Source organism: Spermophilus citellus (assembly GCF_964194105.1).
Source record: "Spermophilus citellus genome assembly, chromosome: 14".
NCBI classification, from domain to species: Eukaryota; Metazoa; Chordata; class Mammalia; order Rodentia; family Sciuridae; genus Spermophilus; species Spermophilus citellus.
Window position 1 is genome coordinate 25,260,463 of NC_138194.1, and position 16,112 is coordinate 25,276,574.

The 16,112-nt window shown below is 32.5% G+C and overlaps 1 protein-coding gene across 1 annotated transcript in view; it reads right to left on the bottom strand.

Moving 5' to 3' along the window:
* PXDNL (peroxidasin like) overlaps positions 1–16,112 on the bottom strand; it is a 489,071-nt gene that overhangs the window by 128,923 nt on the left and 344,036 nt on the right. The window contains exons 6-8 of the mRNA XM_081265922.1: positions 10,708–10,779; positions 5,485–5,654; positions 2,920–3,037 (exon numbers count right to left, since the gene is read on the bottom strand). Of these exons, the coding sequence (XP_081122048.1) occupies positions 2,920–3,037; positions 5,485–5,654; positions 10,708–10,779 (360 nt within the window). The remainder of the gene's footprint in view (positions 1–2,919; positions 3,038–5,484; positions 5,655–10,707; positions 10,780–16,112) is intronic.

Here is a 16,112-nt window from a genome sequence, read left to right on the forward strand (position 1 = left end):
ATAAGTAGCATATAGTTGGGTTTTTTAATCCAACTTTACAATGTCCTTTAATAATCTATTTATTGTTTTCACTAATTCTTTAAAAATATTTTCAATGAGTTATTTTATGTTTTCCCTTTCCCCAGACTTTTCCCTGTCTTTGTAATACTGTCCCTCTTTCTCTTGTATTAAACTGATACAGTTTTCTTTAAGTACCTTCTTTCACCCTCTACTATGGAAGAACCTTTCTATTTGTTGGTATTTCATCTTAGGTTTTAACTGGCATTCTTGACTTAAAAAAAAAATCTTAAAGTAGATGTGAGTCTTCATCCCAAAAATGAGGCATGCAAAGTTAATTAATTACATATTTTCTCCTTACAGTCTTCAATTAATATCATTTAACATTTTACTCATTCCTTATTTTAAATTTGTTCAGTGCTTTATTTAACAATCTCAGTTTAAACTTTCATATTCATCAATAAGTTGAAAAACTGCTTTTTTGGTCTGGAGATGTAGCTCAGTGGTACAATGTGCAGGCAAGAGATTCCAAATTCAAAATACTCTGTTAATCTTTGCTTCTTGCATATCATATCTTCCTAATTTCAACTTTCCACTTTCTGAAACACATCTATCTTTAATTCTTTCAGTAGATATCCCTGATTACAGCTTTATTCATTGCCTAAAAATGTTTTCATTTTACCTTACTAGATAACTTAGTTTGATATAAAGCTGAAGGAAATTAATTCTCCTCCTTAATAACCCTCAGTATATTTCATTGCCTTAGGTCTGATGTAAAGATTGGTGCAAGTGTAACTGCTCAATATTTTAAAGTAATTTGCAAATTACCTTGGATAAAAAAATTATCTGATTTTCAATGTTTTGATCATAATTTATCATGTAGAAATTTTTTTATAAATTCTACTTGAAAATTTATACAATTCTCAGTCTGAAATTTCATTATGTTTTTCACTTCTAGAAAATTTGCAGGTATTGCCCCTTCTCCCATTGCCTCTGGCTCATCTGTCTAATCTCTCATTTTTGAATTCCTACTGGATGCACACTCAATACTTGAATGGGGTCCATGTCTCAGAAGGCAACAAACCCTTCTGAAATCTAGTTTACATCCACAAGTCTACCTTCTAGTACTCTAATTCTACATATGGCAGTGTCTAATCAGTTCTTAACCTTCTTCTTTAAAAGCTCTTAAGTCTCCTGCTGTTATTTCCAAAAGAGAAGAAAAGGATAGTCATAAGAAATGATCCAAAAGTAGCTTCTATGAAGTTTGTAGTAATTTTTTAAGCCTGCTTCACATTAAACAAATGTCTGCTTCAAATTATTTTTTAAAATATTTTTATTTATTTATTTTTATTTTAACTTATTTTTATTAGTCTATTAGTTGTACATATTAATAGGATTCATTGTGATATTTTCATACATGCATATCATTTATTTATTTATTTATACATGGTGCTGAGGATGGAACCCAATGCCTCATGTGTGCAAGGCAAGTGCTGTACCACGGAGTTACAGCCCCAGCCCAGTTTCAAATTATTTGCTATGCTCTACTTTATCCATATTCAGGATGAATATTATTTTACTTAAAAATAGCTAACAAATAGTAAGATGAGACTTGTTAATTAAAAATAGTCTTGTCATAAACTCTTCCCTTTTGTCTTTAACTTTTCTGTATAAATTGGTTAAAATTTTAACAGGAATTTCCACCTATTCTTTATCTCCCCATCATTTCATTCCTTCTTCTTAGATATATTTCTTTCCTTTTGAATCCCTTGGCTTCTTTAGTCACTTTATTTGAAAACTTTATGAATTTTATTAGGCAATATAACTTTTTGACTTATTCCTTTCAAAATACTCCTCAGTAGCTTTATAACTTTGAACATATATTTCTAAATTTAAACTAAGAAAAAAGTCAGAGCAAGCAGTTTTAAGATATAACAGCAGCAATTTCTCTTTCTCAAGTGCCCTTGAACAATTTCAAAATGGAAATAAACTGAAGTCTTTTATCAATTGAGTCTTCCTTCTGGGCTACATTCTCAGTTTAATAGTATCAGCAATTATCATCCATGCAAGTTATTTTTAACCTACTCTTGTTAGTTTCTTCAAGGGTTAAAAAACACATTTTAGCAACTTGATCTGAGATTCTCACTCAAATTAGAAATTAAAACTATACACACTATTTATAATATCTCTCAGCATATTTCAAAGAGAAATACATAAAAATTCAGAGTTTATTTTACTCATGACAGAAGACATACACAAAAACCTTGCTAGTTATCAATAACATAATTAATGATATTATTTAATGCAATTTTATCAGGAATAAAGTTCATTTATGTGTTTATGTTAGCTAAATATTCCTTACAGCATTTTTATTTTAACTTTAAACAATTTTGTTATTGCTATATAATTTTTTTATTCATAGGTTTTAGGACTTCCAGTTTTGTGTTTTATCAAATAATTCTTTTAATGAGAATTAAATCAATGACTAGTATTTTAAATAATCTTGCATAGCCTTTATTATTAATTCACTTACATAAACCTATTCTGATATACTATAGAAAACTTGAACCATCAAATATGAAATATTTTGTACCTAAAATAATTTAGATGAGACAATATCAAGTTATATTTTGATTTAAAACAAATAGTTGGTTGTTAATCCAAATAATTCCTTCTAGAAATAATACAAAATTATTGTAGTCAATTCCAAAATTTTGGATGCCTACAAAAATAAAATTTTTAAGGAAAAGTCACCCAGATAGCTTAACCAAGTCAAAAAATAAGAATTAAAAGATACTGTTATCTCTAACAAATTCTTATAATTTTACTAATTTCCTCTCCAAATAAATTATTTGAAGTAAGGTAAGAGATTACTGGAAATTGAACACAGAATCACAACACATGCCCGAACTCAGCGTTTACTTGTTATGTGTCCATGTGATCTTAGGTTTGGGGTTTCCTTCAGCCCGACAGGTGAAGTAGACAGTGTTTCCTGAGGTCACCTCCACATCTTGGGGCTCAAAAGTAATTCGGGGACTTTCTGCAACAACAACAAAAAATTATTAGTATTTTAAAAAGTTATCTAATTATAGTATTCTAAATTATTGTTGTGAAAATGCTGTGAATAATTTTCTTTCTATATTAGAGTTTTACAGATCAAACTGCATTAACCAAGTAACCAAGTAATACACATACCAGTTTACTTATTGGACATATATTTGATTTCAACCTTAGAAGTTTGAGAGTTACTACATAAAAGTAATTTAAGGAAATTTACCTGTATTTTTATAGAGGTAAAACATATTGAACTATTTATGTATAGTTCAATACAATCACATTTATGGAAAAAGTTTTATTTTTATGGATCAATTTTTCAAACCAAGTACCTGAACTGAGTTTGCAATTTTGTAAGCACTATCCCAAGGCATTAGCTATCTGACTGTTTAAAATAATTTATAAGAATTTATGCATCTAGATCTCAAATCTAAGCAAAATTACTTATCAATATAAATAAATGATACCATTCTCAAGTAATAAGAATTAAGTGGAAAAACATGGGAATATTTGAATCATTTCAATAAGAAAGTGAAGTGATCGATTTTTTAAAAGAATTCAATATTATTAAATTTAAACTATAGAGAACAGTGTAAAAAAGGAATATTCACTTTTTATGGTAATCTTAAATAGTCTTACTTAAGACTTTACTTGAATTTTACCATAAGTTTAGAGATTCAAACCTTTCTAAATGACAAAATTCTTCCTTTTGTAAGTGAATTATTTGAGATTTCTTCTCATTAATGATCATACCTATTATTACATTGCACAGATCTTGAGTAATCTTACCTACTTCGTTTAAGTCCATCTGATCTACGACTTGGCTTGACCCTTTTGACTTTACACATTTGAGTATTTATTTTAAGGAATAATTCATCATCAAGTGATGTAACCATGATCAAAGCAGAGAAGGCATTTGAACCTGCATGTTTATGTTTTCATTGAAACAATTAAAATTAATCAAACACCAAAAAGTACAGATAATCAACTGTGATGGATGCTAAACTGCAGAACAAGGGACACTTTTACAGATTATGAGAAGGAATTTGACGTACCTACCTGTAAGCCCAGGTAGGTGAGTGGAAGGGAGATTGAGTAGAGCCTTTCCAAGTAACTAATACTTAGGAGAGGACTATAAGAAGATGAAGATGTAGAAAAAGAATAGTGTAAGAAAAAAAAGCAGCATGTGGACAATCTTTGCATGGAGTAAAGGTTTAAGGATTTTCAAAAATGCATGTCATAGCAGCAACACCACCCGGTAAGGGAAGAGGAGAACGGATGGAGGTTGAAGAGGACAACCTGGGGTGCAAAACGGAAATGTGACCTTGGAAGGATGCTGTGCTTTATTTTGAGGTAGGCAGCTATAGAAGGATTATGTGCAGAAGAATGATGTAAGCAAATAAATTTTTTAAAAAATGATTTTTCCAAATAAAACAGAACAGAGAGAGAAAAATGAAAGTTGAGACCTGGGTAAAGACACTTTGTGATCCACACAAAACAACAGTGATGTGAAATACAAATGGTAGTAAAGATGTGACCAACGTGAGAATTACTTGGCCACAAAGACAAAGTCATTTTTCTTCTCAATTTGACAGAATTAAATTATATCAATTTGATTTTTCAAATTATCTGTTTAGAGACACTTTTTAAATGGCTTTTCAGTGAGAGGATATTAGAGAGCAAATTTCTTCTGTTACTAAGTCATCTGCATGAATTTCCAAGAAGCTAAATTCCCCTCTCTCCTCTTCTCCCCCACACCCGCATATAAGTATTTATGTTTGTATGTATTAATTTATTTTCATTTAAAGCTATATGTAGGGATGGATACAGAAATATAGAAACTTTTTAAATAGTTATATCAAAGCTTTAAATGAAAATTAAATGATATACTAAGCAACAATAATCAGTTCTTTAAATAAAGCCTGATTATTTTATTAAGGTTTATCTGACTATAAAAATATGCTTATTAAATACAAGATTTACATTACTAAAAAATTTACAGAGAGATAGTAAAACTGATTCTCATTTTCACTTCAGTCATATTCAGGGTCTCATGTGCATTTATCGAAGGATATTTTTAGCAATGAATATTAGCAATTATTTGACATAGTTAAGAAACAGAAATTATTCATGTTCAGCACCAAGTGATATGGAAGTGCGATGGAGAGTTTGAGGCTGGACACTACTTCTCTGTATTTTGTCTCTGGAATTAAGTGATCCCCAGGGTCTCTCCCAAACCTTAGTTTCTAATACCACAACTTCTTTAAATAAAAGTGTAGATGATGCAAAGGAAATTGGAAATCCTTTCAACCAAATCCCTTCTAAACATGTTTGATAATGTGCCCTTGCAATTGTAACATCATTTACTAACCTCTGCAGGATAAGGACAACGAAAATATAATTTTTTTTTAATACTCAGAGAAAGTTACGTACCGCAATTAAATTCCTCCACTGTTACTGACGCAACCGGGCGCCCATGGAGTCCTCGGGGGTGGTCACATGTAGCAGCGGCCTGAGTTTGGCCGTTCTGGATATAGCCTTGTAAAAGTTCCCCCAGCCACTTTAAATCACAGTCACAAACCAGAGCATTGGAATCCAGACGCCTGTGCATGCAGGCAAGAATTATAACTGTTAAAAGTGACCATTAATTTCTACGATGAATCTTTCATGTGAAAATATTTAATTTTCTCTAATTTACCATATCACTCATGTCTCGACTCTAGGATCTCTAGTTACCAACAAACACATTTTAAGAATTGCTTACTTAACAAAAATTCCCTGCACGGAGAAATGATTAACGTTTGAGGAAATGGAAGTGTTTATTACCCTGATTTGATCATTACCAAAGCACTGTCCACATATATAGAATTTTACTGCACCCATAAAGATATACAAATATTATGTTTCCATAAAAATAATAATAAAAAAGAAGTGCTTACTTAATTGCATATATCACACAAATCCACGTTAAGACTTGAAAAGCAACTTCCACCTTACATACAATATATTGATTACAAATTATTAATTGTGGGATAAAATGTAATTATTTGTTTTAGAGAAAATTAAGAAACGTATTGAAATGTTACAGTTTGTTTCTATGATAAAGAGCAAAAACTATGACTTGATGGTGATATTTCAACTTTTTCATGGAGATTACTTAAATATTAGAGGCTCCATTGGCTCAAAGGAGGCTTATCAATGTATTTTTGTGTAAAATTCATGCAGCTGCCCAGCTGACTCCTTCTTTGTGTGTATGTGTGTGTGTGTGGGGGGGGGTGCGGGTAGTGGGGATAGAACTCAGGGGTGCTCTAGTATTGAGCCATTTCACCAGTCCTGTTTTGTTTTTTTGTTTTGTTTTGTTTAATTGTGAACCAGTCTCACTAAGTTGCTTAAACTGGCCTGGAACTTGAGATTCTCCTGCCTCAGTCTCTGGAGTTGCTGGAAATACCAGCATGTGCGGGGTACCTGACCTTCTTTTCTTTTGTAAACCTCCTTAGCATCTGCATGGATAAGCATGTATTCTATAAAGGACAGAAACTGAACATTTTGTGATATTTCTTCACCTAGACACATAAGTTTCTCACTTTTGTCAAGTTTTACATATTTTTTAATCCTTTCTAGCATGTTTTACTCAGAAAATAAAATTGATAGGTAGCCAAAGAGATTTATTATATACATCTTCATTCTTTTCAAAAGATGTAGAACAAGATGTAAACCCAGATATGATAAATTCTCCTTTTATTCCTTCCCAAAAATTAAAAAGGGAATTTGTCTAAAAGGAATTCTTACCTCCTCCTATGGAAGTAATCAGGTCACTCAATGAAAGAAAACTCTAGTGAAATAAGGATAATATGAATGTATTTAGGATAGGGAGGAGGCCTGTTATGAGGCTGAATATCTCTATCATAAGGATGTGTTCTACAAGACTGAAGCAGAATAGAAAATATTGATTTTTTAATAACTTTTAATCAGGATTACACATGTACAAAAAGTTGTTTAAAAATGTGGGAAAACAAACAAATGAAATCTATAGGAATCAATACGAAAATTGAATAAAAGATCACCTAGTATTAATTTAGGAATTTGCATTAATATAAAGTTACTGGAACAAACAAACCTGAAATAAAAAAAACATGATATTTTCTAGATTTAGAATTTAGAATATTTTTAAAAATATGTCTTCATTTTAATGAATTTAAGGGAAACTTAATATAATGACAGCTCTGCGGAATGTACTATAGATTATTGGTTCCTAAGATTGTTATATTTATTTAAATTTTATTATAGTACACTGAAAAAATAGCTGTTCAGTAGTTTTAAAATGCTAAAGTCAGGGGAAAAATTTCACACTCACTGAAAAATTAATGGTACAGCTATTATTTGCCTAATATTTCCAACAAGACTTCAAACAAAACTGAGAAAATAAAGCTGTGGCTATAATAGAGAATGTTTTCAGCCTTGTCCTGAGTAATATATGGGTAAAATATTAGACCAGCCCTTATTCAAGGGTGCATTGTTGGTTTAGTGTCCTTGGTTGTTCCTTGTTACCAACTGATTTATTTTATCAGCTGCTTTATTAAAAAGCATCTATTTCAGCATTATTGTGTCCAAAGTGCACATTTGCATTTCAAGTTTAATTTCTGGTAATTTTATTAAAGGTAGTCTACCATCATATATTAAAGAGTATGCCTTTACTTTCAATATCAACATGACATTGCTCTGAGTTGAACACAGCAAGGATGTTGATATAAATCCTTTGGGAGCATCACAGGCATAGGACCTTAACATTCCAGAATGTTCCATTCTCAGAAGTCATCACTGCTGACTTAGTGACTCTCCACTAGTCAATGATCACACTTCTTAGGTATCCTTACATCTGCGTGTTTTTATAACAACTGAGCTCAGGATTTAGTATCTTCTTATATTACTGTCCACTTCAGTTAAGATATTCATCCATAAACTGAAACCAAAAAATAAGTGAAACCACCGTATGTATATTTTCATTTACCAGTTTAAAAACTCCTTTTATACTTAGAAAATATTTAACAGAGTACTAGAACTATACTTTTCTATGCTAATCTTTTGGGGAGACCCTTTGTAAATAGAGTATTTACAAACTTATAATTAAAAAGCATTTTTTTTGAAATGCTGTGCCTTAATTTATGATAACATTTTCAATTTGAAAAAAAATCTATAGAATAAATTAATGAGAAAGATGGTTCTTACTAACCTATATTAGACTACACTAAGTGCTGTAATATACTATGTTAAAATCATTACCATTTTATTACTTTCCATTTTAAAAGTGTTCTTCCATCAAATATTACACCAAGAATAATAAAACATAATTTCCGTCTGACAGTATTCAATCAAGGATCACAACACTAAAATAATTATTCACTTGGCATAGTCACTATTCAGTGGACAATTTCAAAGGTAAAAAGGTGCCCAGTATATTAATATTTTCTGCTTGAAAATACAATAATATATCACTTGTACTTACATAATTGCTCATACTTAAAGATCTCAAAACACTTTTAAGGCATTCTATCAATGTTTACAGTATGCCTGTAAGAAACATTGTGAAATATAGACAGAGAGGCCAAAGTCAGGGGACTTCCACTAGGTCCAACCCAGGATGAAGTGGTGATTGTCAAATATGACTCTTGCTGGTTTCACTAAGGGACACCCCCCAACTCCCATCCTGGCACTACTGGTGATTGACATTCCCCAGTTGTTGATGAACTTCATTGTTGAAAGTGGAATTTATTTGTTAGTACACATAGCTCATTTATTAAGTGCCTATCACTCTCCTGTTTCTGTTTTTCTCATCTAAATCATAGTCTGGGTAGGACACACTTTTGAGGAGTTGGGATAACTAGATGCTAGTGTTCACCTTGTCTCAGAATGATCAGGATTTTGTGAATCCTGGAGCAATTTGCTCAGATCATCTGTATGTCAGTTTCCTATTCATAAAAGTAGATCATCAACATGACATACTAACAGAAATTACTTTAAAACATTTTAAATAAATACAGTGCAAGTATGTAAAATACTGGTACACCCCTGTTAGTAGGGTCTCCCTCAGCCACTTTCTTACTAACATTTACTTTTGCACATTTGTTCCAGCAATGGAGTGAATGCAATCTTTAAAAAAAATGCAAGAAGTTGGAACAGAAAAGCCACTACTAAGAAAGAATAATAGGAAGGTATTAAGAAAAGCTAAGGGATTTAGCACTTCAAGACTTTCTGAGCATCTTAGAAGCCAAGAATGAGACTCAGGTAGAAACCTATGTAGACAAGAGGCATTATAATTGCAAATATATGACAGTGACTCTAACTGTAAGTTATATCACAAATCTAACAAAGGGAAAAATGGCAAGTTAAAAATAAAACACAATTTTCTCCCACCCCCCAAACTGAAGCATCCTATCGGTGTTACAAAATGTCTTGGTACTTTGCATTTCCTACACACAGTTAAAAAGCAAGAATAAATAAGTGTGTTATTCCAAATGCTTGTGATACAACCAGTTCTGACAAGTAGTAAAACATTGATCAAAATAAAGAGAGTCATCAATCAAAGCCTTTTGTGGGTTTGAACACAAAGGACACAGCCCAAGAATGATGAGGCAGCATTGTGTGTGTGTGTCTGCTCTGAGAAGTGCCAAGGATATCATCAGCAGTATGGACTTGAAGAAATGAGGTAGGAGTGGATGCACTGTCCTCTTGATTATTAATTATTCTTTAACTTCACAGATTACAAGAATTGTTTCTAGACTGGAATCAAATGCAAATTTATGTTCCTCGGGGTTCTGATTTTTTACTTAATCTTAGCATCCCCTTTACTCATGAACCTGTATCAAGGTACACCCTATCAGAAGAGCCACTGCCACAAAACTGGCCTCCAAGGAAGGTAACTGAGAGCGTGAATTTTCCACTATGTGCTCACCAGCTGGTATCTGGGGAGCAGCGAGTCGAGTCTGTCCTTCACCCCATCACTAGAACTTATGTCTGTGTACTGAGGGAAAAAAATAACAAAAATAAAACATTATCAGTGCAAGAGTACACACAGAGGAGGGTGAAGAGGGGGCAGAAAAGTGGTTCACATGGGAAGGTAGAAAGTGAGGCAAAGTGGAAGACAGACAGGAGCAGGAAAGCCTCTGGAGTGGGGAACCATCAGAAGATTGGGAATTTTGTCTCGTTCTATTTAATGTGGGAGTAAATGCCCTGGACTGATAATTCTATGTGCAACAAGGGAAAACTGAAGCCTCAATGCAGAGTCGGACTGTCTATGGTATATCTCACATCTCTTTTTTTTTGTAATAAAAACTTAAAGGAAAAGAAAAGTCTTGAGAGTCTTTCAATTTGGCCAGCAAGGAAATTGACCAGTGAGGAAAACTTCTATCTTCAATATTCCTTTTGAATGTCACTTCTAAGGGAATACATGAAATCTCAGTAGACTATCTGGGTCTTCTTTCACTCTGCAGTTCAAAAAAAATAAAATAAAATAAAACCCATTTTCTCCTTAATACACTGGAATTGCAGTGATCTTTCACAGCAGAAAGAAGCAAAGCTGATCGTTGTTTAGGATTTATTTATTTCGGAGAAAATTACAAGTTTTTTTTTGTTTGTTTTCATGGGTTTGCTCTTACTTACAGTCTTTTTAATGAATCCAGATGAGAAAAGCTCCCAGCTGGGATTGTAGATAATTTGTTGTTATGCAAAAATCTGAAAAAAAAAAAGATAAGTTTCAGTCACCATATAGTAACAATAAGCCTGGGAAACAAAACATTGGTTTTTTTTTTCTTTTTAACCTAATTGTAAAATCAATTTTTCAAATTTTTATTAGTGCATTATATTTTGATATTTTTATTAGTGCATTATATTTTATTAGTGCATTATAGTTACACTTAGTAGAGGGGTTCATTGTGACATATTCATCAGTGAATATACCATAATTTTCTTCATTTCATTTCTTGGTACTTCCCCTTTTTTCCCCTCCTCTCTCTCCTTGACCTCCTCCCTCTACTTTACTGATCTTCCTTCAATTTATTTTTTTAATTACCACATTTACAGTTATACATAAAAGTGGGATTTACAGTGATATATTCATACATGCACATAGCATAATTTGGTTAATTTCATTCTGCAGTTCCAGTACTTTTTAAAAAAAATATTCCAATGAGAAAGAACAAACAGAAAACAAAATGTCAATTATGTAATCATTTCTTCTTAAGTTTACACCATTATACATGTATTTTCTCATCTGTGGTCTTTTGAATCTGTTACTTTGTTTATGGATGTTAAAGACAAATTCATAAAAATAAATATCTAAGCATGCAAGAAATCAAGGCAAATAAAAAATGTTTCATCTTCAGTAAACAATGTATAAACTTATTAAATCATCACATTGTACAAATTGAATATATGCAATATATTTTGGCCAATTAAATTTTTAATAACAAATGGATGGCACAATAAAAAATATATGATAGCAGACATCTGCAAATGATCTGTGACTAACTAGATCCTGTTGATGCCAGCACTTGGCCTGTGTTTCAGCTTCCTGGCCAACCATAGTTTTGCTTAATGAGAGGCCCATTTGGTGTGGCAGAACTTGTTGGCTCAGCCAGTCATTCACATGTTAGCTCTCAAATCATGCCCACATACTGACACCCAGGGCAGTATTGCAGAGGAATGCATGTCCCAGGCTCCTGTGCCCTTGAGAGGTGGTAAGGATTGCTGGAGGTAGAGGAGACCCAGGCTGCAGTATTCCTTTTCTCTCTTTACACCTAGACAGTCCTGCAGTGGTTTGAGCTTCCTTCATTCTGTCTTTACCATAGCACCTCCTCCCAGGACTAGAAAGTTTATGGTTATAGAAGGAACCAGCTAGAGCCCATGTGGTCAATATGACCATTAAATGCATGTTCAACAAATATCACATATATGAACAGGGTGGAGGGTGGGAAATGTTCCTTGCAAAATAGAGCAAAAATGCATACCATATCTCGTGAGACTAAAGGAAACAAATCACATCATATCTAGAAAATTTTAGCAATTAGTCATCTCCAGCCTTTGCATGAGTCCTACTCCCAGCCTAGTATCCTTATCTCAAAGTTAAATGAGGTCACTGGGGCACATTTTCTTATCTCTGCTACGTTTTTTGGACTTATCTTGGCTATTTTACAGGTTAGAGGTGAAAGTAAAAAGGAATAAACTGGGGTCAAACTCTTCTGGTTCTGGAAATTTGAATTTCCATTGATGTATCTGCAAAGGAAATACTTTCCTCTGAATATTCCTATATGGATTTCGTATACTCATCTTTACATGCCCTGCCCAATTCACCAAATTCAGAATCAGTGACTACAGAAGAAATTGTAATATAAAGATGGTCAAATACACCCTCTCCTTAAGTAAGCTGCCCCGGGGCTCCCTAGACCTCTACATCAACTAGATCTGACTTTCAGATGCATATCCAGCTCTGCATTATTCAATTTAGCGAGAACTCTGCTAAGTCAGTTTAAGCAGAACCCCTACTTGTGACAAATGACCAAATTTTTCATCCTCCACTATCTCTCAAGTAAGGTCTGATCACCATATGCTCCTTAAGCACAAGTGACACTGATTTTTTTTTCCTTTAACAATTGATGTCATGTTGTAATTCTTTTTCTACCACAAGCCCTAATCCCTATGCCATTTCTTTATTCCAAGGAATATTGGAACACAGTTTCATGATGGAGAAATAGCTTATAGAATATTGCAGTTGAGGGCAATTTACATAAACTTACAATTTACATACTTTATTTTTGCTAATCTGTATCGTTTCCTTATTTTACAAGTAGTGTAGGTCTATGTGACAAAAAAAGACCTCTGCAAATATGTTTAAAAGCCTGAAAATTGTGTCAATAGTCACAGATTGAAAAATGTTATCTATTTTCAAAGCCAAGTAGACCAGAAATAATTGTTTAAGAAGCGAATCACAAGAAAAGCAAAACATTTCCATCATCACAGAGACTTGAAGCAAGGTATGTAAATATTGAAAAATCACTGTTGAACTTTTTTCTAAATATTACACAAGTCATGACTAGTTATCCAAATTAATATTTTTCAATATTTAGTTTTTATCATACATATTATAATTTCCAAATAAAGGATTATTCCTCTTGGGGTTTGTTTTGTAACTCTTTCTTCCCAAGCAGATTAATTTATATAAGCCTCAGTTTCTTTATCTATAAAATAAGAATTTTTATAATAACAAGTATCATTATTTTTCTCCAAGAATATTATCTCAGTTGCAATACTAAAATTAGTAGTATTGTCTCAACAGCCCTATTTATTAAGGGTACAAAAATGAATGCCCTTCCTTCCTTCCTTCCTTCCTTCCTTCCTTCCTTCCTTCCTTTTTCTTTTCTTTTCTTTCTTTCTTTCTTTTTCCTGCCTTCTTCTTTTCAAGTTCCCTGAAGTTAATTAAAACAGTTCTGACTGGTATTTGTTAAAGCCTGCTTATAGAATCACTTTGAGTGTTTGATTGCTTTATTCCCAACAATAACCTAAAAAGCACTTCTTGTATTGAAAATGTTATATAATTATTTGCTATGAATGTCTTCTGTCAAAAATGCTTTGTCAAAAAATACATATTTTAGCAGTATATGTAGTAGAGAATTTATTACAAAGATCTTTCTTTCCTGTAACGAAACTATATATGTCATCAAAAAAAGCCAAGTGATGAATAAGTTTTCCCCATTGATATTCTAAAAAGAGAAAGCAAATATGCCTGAGGTTTAAGTTAATGTTCCAAGACAGATCCCACAAAAAAAAAAAAAAATCCAGAAAATTTCTAAAAAGTAGAGAAAACGTCCTGTTCAGTTCTTACTTGAGAAATATTCTTGGAAAGGACCTGGCTTTCGTGAGGAGAATACTTATTTAATAAAGAAAACATTTTCCACTCTGGCTGTCTCCATACCCGTGATGGCACTAAAGAGCCTCAAGCCATGTGTTCATTGGAGTGTGTACTCAAGAGTCATGTGAGCTCTTTCTGGGTACAAAACACCCAGGCTTTACTTCCTCTTCATGTACTTTTTATGCTTTTTTTAAAAGTTGAATCAATGAAAGTATAAAGTATTGATCGGTATTGTTAATGGGCACATGAAAGAGAAACACAAGGGACTATCTTTGCCAACAGTGTCCACAGCCATACCAATATAAAATTTGAAAATGGTGGTCAGAGATAAATGATATTGTTATAATATTCTGTAATACTTATCATGAATTATTAGTCCAAAAAGTCAAAATTCTGTAATTTTTGACATACTTTAATATACTACTTTAATTTCTGCTTATGTATCAAACTCTAAAAAGCAGTTCAACATGGATCCATAAGATGTGTGTAAATGCTTTTGTTTGGCAATAGAATAATAAATGGTGTATCACGTTTCAAGATAAGGCTTATCTATTATAGAAAAAAAAATTGGTATGGGTGTGGCACCTCCATTGAAAAGAACGTTCCCATACAAGTGTTAGGCACTGATATATATGCATGTAACAAGAGGTGGATTGAGGTTTTAATAAAATAATTTAATTTTAGTATTTATAAATCATTCAGCAAACATATTTCAAGGTTATAAGGAAAAGAATTCTGGTTCAAATTGTGAACTAGATATACAAATTTGCCTCAGATCTTTCAAGACTCTACTTTGGTAATAGCCAGGAAGAGGGTCAATACAAATAAATAAACCCATAAATAATCAGAATCCAAATGTAGATAGTAACCCCAGATAAGATATTTCAGCAAATTCTGGGAATAATATTTCTGGGACAGTGTTGATAAATGAAATAGGCAAAGCTCCAGCCCAGAGAATACTATGAGGCAGGAACAATGTAATTGTTTTGATCCAGAGACACTAAAGAGTTGGGGCAGAAAGGCAAGAATGAGAAGAGGGATTGAAAACACAGGGAATCATTAAACACATGAATGGAGAAGTACAGTTACTCAGACACTACCACCCTTTATAGGATACCAACTTCCTAGAGGAAAAATATATGTGTGATACGTGTGTGTGTGTGTGTGTGTGAGTGTGTGTGTGTGTGTGTGAGAGAGAGAGAGAGAGAGAGAGAGAGAGAGAGAGAGAGAGAGAGAGAGAGATTTTTTTTTTCTTTCTCTAGGGAAATCGAACAGATTGACAGAAGAAATGAATTCTGTGTAAGAGTTAGAACTCAAGAGAAAGCCTTCTTCATTCTAACATTTTAGGAAGATGAAGAGATAAATCTACCATTTTTCACCCAGTTGACCAAACTAAAATTCCCACCAAAGGGGAAATTGTGTAAGAAACAAACAGACCTACCTAGAGACAGGTAGAAACTCACCTTACCTGGCCAATAGTGTTAATAAAGAACTAAGCATCACAAGAGGTTAATCAGGAGAGAAATAAATAAATAAATAAACAAAAAAATAAAATGAAACTAACCCTAGGAAAAAAAATAAATTCAAAGAATTTTTAAAATAGTAACAGAACAGATTATGATTAATAGACTCAGAGATCTGAATATATAGTAGACCTATAAAACAAGAGGGAGATCCATGGAACAGGAATAAGTAGGAAACAGGAAAGAGCTCTTTTGAATTACAATATGATTAAAATGACATTAAAATTTCATTATGAAATTAAGAACTTATGTCAGATTATGAAGCCAAATGACAATTTAATCAACATTATGAAATGAAAGATAAAAGATATAGAAACCCAGAGAGTCTGATATTTATTTAAGAAGCTCCTAAGAGACAAAAAGAATGAAGAAGAAAACTAGTCAAATATATAAAGAGAAGCTCTTAAAACTGTAAATGGACTTGAATCTACAATTGAAAGAACACATGCAATACCTAGCCCAATAACTGGAAAAAAAAATCTTTCTTTGATTCAAATATATAAAATTTCAAAATACAAAAAAAAAAAATGAAGAGAAAACTTTTGAAACTCCTTGCACAATAAATTTATTTTCTATAGAATAAATAAAAACATAACCTGCTGGAAGAAATAGAACAGTTGAAAACTGTGACCAGAGGA